General features: G+C 51.0%; 1 protein-coding gene across 1 annotated transcript in view; it reads left to right on the plus strand.

Annotated features, from left to right (window-relative positions):
• Col22a1 (collagen type XXII alpha 1 chain) overlaps nucleotides 1-4,590 on the plus strand; it is a 235,778-nt gene extending 231,188 nt beyond the window's left edge. The window contains exons 62-64 of the mRNA XM_047525428.1: nucleotides 325-507; nucleotides 1,871-1,948; nucleotides 3,467-4,590. Of these exons, the coding sequence (XP_047381384.1) occupies nucleotides 325-507; nucleotides 1,871-1,948; nucleotides 3,467-3,654 (449 nt within the window). The 3' untranslated portion in view covers nucleotides 3,655-4,590. The remainder of the gene's footprint in view (nucleotides 1-324; nucleotides 508-1,870; nucleotides 1,949-3,466) is intronic.
• Nucleotides 4,591-6,000: the final 1,410 nt, after the last annotated feature.

A 6,000-nucleotide genomic window follows, 5' to 3' on the forward strand; every position in this document is an offset into this window, starting at 1 on the left:
GTCACGTCATGCACTCCACCTTTCACCAACCAGGGTGCAGGTGGCATTCCGTTGCCTCCTTCAGACAGAAGAGGAAAAGAAGGCCGAGAGAGGCCAAGCGGTCTGGTGGCAGCTGTCCCGGGCTCCCCGTGATGGCCACCGCCATTGCGGCACCCTGTGGCCCGCCCAGTCAGAAATGCACATCCACACACTACATCTGTACGCTCGTTTGTGTTGCTGTTTTTGTAGTCATTGTGCCTCGGCGCCTAGGTTTGCAGAGAGCTCCCAGTCTGTCCTCTGTCCTCTGCATCCTTCATGAGTGTCTCTGTTTTTCCTACTGCATAGCCAAACTCGCCTACCTCCTGGCCCAGCTGCCCCCGGCACACGTGAAGGCATCTCAAGGCAGACCTGGGCCCCCAGGACCCCCAGGAAAAGATGGACTTCCGGGTCGGGCAGGGCCCATGGGAGAGCCAGGACGCCCTGGCCAGGGGGGTCTGGAAGGACCCTCTGGACCGATGGGTCCCAAAGGTGAGTGGACACACGGAGGCGACGCTCGGAGTCTGAGGAGAGAGGGTGTGAGCTGTGCGCTCTGCTGAGCCGCGTTCCTCATTCCGTTCTCACTCCCGTAGCTTGGTAACACTCTGATTTTTGGCATCATGTAATTTTTTCATGTTTAAGAGGTTTTCATACTTGACATTTTCGCAGAGTTGTGCTTCTGCTGGGAAGATGGACTCCATTGCCTCCCACTTTCTTGTTCTCCCTCCGTCTCCCTGATTAAGTTTCAGCAGTCCTATAGCATTCTCTCCTCTTCTCTGCTGAGTTTGGAAGTAACCGAAGAATGAGACATTTAGTCTCCAGGCAGTGAAGAGTAAGCGCCAGCTTTTAAATTAGATCAGGAGGCTTTGAGCTGCAGCAGAAATGGCTGCTAACTGCCCAGCTCTCGGGCAGAGTGACCCACCTGGGCACTGTAGCACTGGACAGCAGTGGGTCTCTCCTTCAAGGGGAGGGTCCTGTGTCCCTTGGCCCACCTCAACTTGGAAAGCAGGTCAGAATGCTCGCTCCCTCTGCAGCCAGGCAGATATGAGAGCGGAGAGAGGAGCCTGATGCCAACCCCCAGCCTGAACTCCACTCTTTCTGATAAGGGCTGCCATGGTGGGAAAGAGGAGTGCATGTAATTTTAGATGCTCCTGGGTGACTGGGGGAAGGGAAATGAATGACCCTCACATCTCCCATTCCTTATTATTAATTAATTATTCATTCCTTATAATATTTCTCCTACATGAAATGGTTTTTGTCAACTTCGTGTGTCCTAGTCCTGCCCATATTAGTTCATAAAGCAAAATATGTGAAATAATTGTCCATAAGAAGCATAAGACATAGAAGACATCAGACTAACAGAACCCTAACTGAATGTAATAACTAAAGCAATAAAAATGTGTGATCCAAAGATGCCATGAACTAGCAGAATTTGGATTACAAACAAATTATACGATGCGTACAGGAGACATTTCGGAAACAACATGCCAAACATGATTGACTTAAGAAGTGTTGGAGAGACAAATTAATCAAATCTGTACAATCTCAAATATGTCCAAATAACCCCTGGGGGAATGACTCCTATCTCCGAACATGGTTGTGTTTTTATTCTTAGAATGGGACTTACCACAGTCTGTATCACGTAGAAAGTTCCTTGAGTGTGTGTGTGTGTGTGTGTGTGTGTGTGTGTGTGTGTGAATGCATGTGTGCATGGAGATTGGGGGTGTGAGAGCGAGGGTGGATTTGAGTGGGACGCTGCAGCCCCTCCGTGCTTACCTCATGCCCTGCAGCTGGGACTCCGTCTCTGCCCCCATGGTGGGTCTCCAGCACAAAGGGAGCATGTTTTTCTCCACAGGTGAACGAGGATCCAAAGGTGAGCCAGGTACACCTGGAGTTGGCCTCCGAGGAGAGATGGGAGCCCCCGGAATTCCAGGTATGGGGAGTCTGGAGTCTCAGGGGTGAAGTGGACCTTTGTCGTGGAGAGGAGAAACACCACCGCACTCCCACCTGTAGCCACGCAGGGCTCAGGAATGCGGAGAAGGGGCCAGGTTCAACTGGTGATGAGACAGCCGGCTCAGTTTTTATTAAATACTTCTAAAGTCCTCGAGGCAACCTCATGAATAAAAAGTCCAATAATTTATTGAACATTTCAAAACAGCTAGAAGAAAGGGTTTTGATGTTCTCATCCCAAGGAAATGGTGAATGTTTGAGGTGATGTGGATGCTGACTGCCCTGCCACGACCTTTGCTCCCTGTGTACCTGCCCAGAAATAGCACGCCACGCCCCATCAGTACGTAGGGGCACAGCACACCCCATCAATACCCACGAGCATGCCACGCCCCATCAATACCCACGAGCATGCCACGCCCCATCAATACCCACAAGCATGCCACGCCCCATCAATACCCACGAGCATGCCACGCCCCATCAATACGTACGAACACAGGCCATTATTAAGAATATAGTTAGATATGTATTGTAAATGTTTTTATAGTTTGCCCACTTTCAAATAGATCATAATAGAAACATATTTTTAAATATGGAAATTTGAAATAAAGATAAAAAGGCAGAACAGAAACCACTTAGAAGCAGGAAATTCATAGCAATTTATAGCAAATTATACCAATGTGAAGTTGAGATCATGATCACACTCCACTGGATCCCGGTCAAAGAAATGAATGACCTTCCTTGCTGGTCTGAAAGCTTAATCTAGGTGGGAGTATAGATTAAGGAACTAACCAGAACATTAGCAGATTTTATGACCTGTCTACAGACATTCTTAAGGGAGTATGGCCACACCACTAAGTGCTGAGTTCCCCAGTTGCCAAAGCAAACTCAGGAGATAGGTTAATTATATATAATATATGATGCTTGCTACATGGGGGCATAAAGGATTGTTTGCAAGTTATATTCTCTGAGTCTAAATTTTGGGACATGTAACTGTCACTTGCTTTTATCCTGGATGTTGTCTTTGATCATGTTAATGTAGTCCAAGTTTGTGGTTCAAATTTGACATGTAGATAAAGCTTAGAAAACACACAAGATTTGGGACAAGTTGGACGTTTCTAAGGGCATGTGCACTGGGGCTGATGGTTAATGGCCAGGACTTTGCGTCCACCTCTGATTTCGGAGGCACCTCCTACAACTCTAAGAACAGAGGCCGCCTGGTTTCTCATCTGACTCTTAAGCGGAGAACAAGCTCCCTACCGGCCTTTCTCTCCAGTGCTAGCTGACTTACTGTTCTGGGTCAAATGGTGAACTAGGACTCTCCCATGTGCCGTGGAAGCCCGGTCCCTGGCACTGGTGTGGACCCTTGCAATCACTCATACTAGAGTGCCCCGGTGGGAAGGCTGTCTGAGCAGGTTGCAGGTCCTGGTTCATGTGGAATGGGAGAAGCTCTGCTCTCAGAGGAGCATAAATGACCTTCTGTTTCTTTTGCTTCTTGGCCCAGGTCAACCTGGAGAACCTGGCTATGCTAAAGATGGAATCCCGGGGAGCCCTGGCCCTCAAGGAGAGACAGGACCAGCTGGACACCCTGGCCCTCCAGGCCCACCTGGGCCCCCTGGCCAGTGTGACCCTTCCCAGTGTGCCTACTTCGCCAGCCTTGCTGCCCGGCCGGGAAATGTGAAAGGCCCCTAGAAGATTCTAGAAAGTCAGAAGACTGTGGCAGATTTCTGAAACTTGAACTCGGAGCCCAGTGGGAAGCCAGAGGCCTTGAAACATCTCATCTCCTTCCCTCGTCCCACTTTCCTTCCTCCCTCTTTTCTTTTTCTTCTTTTTTCTTCTTTCTCTCTCATTTTCTTTTCTTGAGAGACCTCAGAATTATTAAAACCAGCAGGTGCTGCTGGCTGTTCAGATTATTATTAATATTATTATTATTGTTAATTATTATTACTCCATTTTCTGATGCTTGTGAGCTTCCCCCTCTCCTCTGAATCTTGACTGAGGGGCAGGAAGTGCACCCATCTGAAGTGCAACTGCTGATTTTACTCTTGGTGCTAAGAAGCCCTGAGCAGACGCTTGCCGAATTTACCTCTTTCCTCAAAAGAAACCTAGAAAGTGGAGCCAGTGAGCGGCTATGCTGCCTGTGCCCAGAGGTCGTCCAGGGAGAAATCATCTAAAAATCACCTCTTCTCAGGAGAGAGGCAGGAAGCAGGAGGGAAGGGTTTGCAGACTTGAAGAATGTTCTGGCCTCCCCAGGACAAGTGCTCGCAGACAGCGGGCGTAGGCCCTCGGGGCACCGCGAGCTCGTGCTTCCAACTCGGAGAAGCCAAGCATTGTCAGGGGGTTGGCAGTGACTCTGTGGGACCTGTGTCTGGGCCAAAGGTGGGAAAACCAGCGCTGATGAAGTAGCCCTGAGTGCGAACTTGCTACACCAGGGCTGGGACTCCTTCAACTGCCTCCTGTTGGTATCAGTCATATTAATTGTAAAATAAAGGAGTCCAGTGGCCACTCCCTTGTGTTTTCCTAACAGTGGGCCACTGGTCAGGGCACTGACTGGAGGTGGGTCTGCAGGGTTCCAATGCTGAAATAATTGCTTTGGGTGTACATGTGTGTGACATGCTCGGCATGAACAGGTGCTCAATAAACTCGAGTTTCCTTCTCAGTTCCTCTTGACGGTTCATTGCTTATCGCCAGCGTCTGCCTGTGCCTCTTCAAGTGCTGAAGTGACACTGCGGTACAGAGTCCCCTTGTTCAGTACGCATGCTGAGCAACAGGGCATGTGTGTGTGACTGAGTTAGCCCTGAGCAATTCATCCTGTCCTTCTCCAAAGCCACTCAGTGGGCTAGCCTGGGGCCGATGGCCTTTCAAGCAGGCGTCTGCATTTTGCACTAGGAAGAAGCCATTTAAAAGTGTGCTTATGCTGGAGCTCAGTGGGGAGAACAGTGAGCAGAGAGCCCCTTCAGTGGGACCCATCCTGCCGAAGTCCAGCTGCTGGGAGGCATTCCTGTGGCCCAAAGACCGGCTCTTTCTGCCTTTGTCGGCTCTTGACTGACTGACTGAGTGGTCCATTGTCCCTTCCTGTGGGTGGTCAGCCTTTCCCACGCCGAGGCAGCGCGTGCTTATCAAGCCTCACTCCTGACTGCTCCGCGGTCGATACTCCAGTTGATTTCGTGTAAATGTCCAGCGGTGGCCGAAGCTTTCCTGGGTGGAGAGGTGTCACTGCCAGGGTTGCAGTAAGACCCGGGCCCGCCCTGGGCTGTCAGTGGCCGCTGATGCTGGGGCGGGCGGGTGTGGGCTGCCAAGGGGCCAGCCCTTCACACCTGCCACCTCAGCTGGCTTCTATAACCACATAGGACCCAAAGGCATTGTTTTGGCACCTTTGTTTGTTTCGGGAAGCACCACAGGCTCCCTCTAACCCAGCGGCTCTTATCCTGACCCACAGCAAGAGGCACAGTATTTTTGAGTCTTTTATATAAAATGAAAGTCTTGTGATAAAATATTTACCCTGGCCGAGCTCGATGCCCATACATCTGCTTTTTTGTGGTATTTTTTTTTTTAATCGACTTTATTTAGGGCAGTATTGTGTTCACAGAAAAATCAAGAGGCAGGTCCAGAGGATGCCCCTGTTCCCGTGGCCTGCACTCTCTGGACTTGTCCCCTGCCAGGATGCCACGCTCAGGAGGCCTTGCTTCAGCCAGGCGGCCTGCCCTGTCACCCAGGGCCTCTGCCCCCTCATGGCTTCACTCTTGAGATGGAGTGGGTCTGGACTGAGCTGCCCTGGCGCGTGTCAGGGTTCCACAGCTGTTGACATCCTCTGTGCTCCCCTGTCCACCTCTTGCTCCTCCCAAGCTCTGTGCTCACCTGTTCACCCCTGGCTCCCCTTGGACCACACCCACCCGCCCACTGCTGGTCTCCTGTCTCCATGATGTCCTTCTCCAGAAGGTCCCCTGCTGAGTCACATAGTGTGCAGACTGGCTTCTTCCCCGTGGGAGTGTGCACCTGAGACTCCCCCGGCCCCGCCATGGCTCCCTGGCCCATTCC

The sequence above is a fragment of the Sciurus carolinensis genome, chromosome 1 (assembly GCF_902686445.1).
Source record: "Sciurus carolinensis chromosome 1, mSciCar1.2, whole genome shotgun sequence".
Classification (NCBI taxonomy): Eukaryota; Metazoa; Chordata; class Mammalia; order Rodentia; family Sciuridae; genus Sciurus; species Sciurus carolinensis.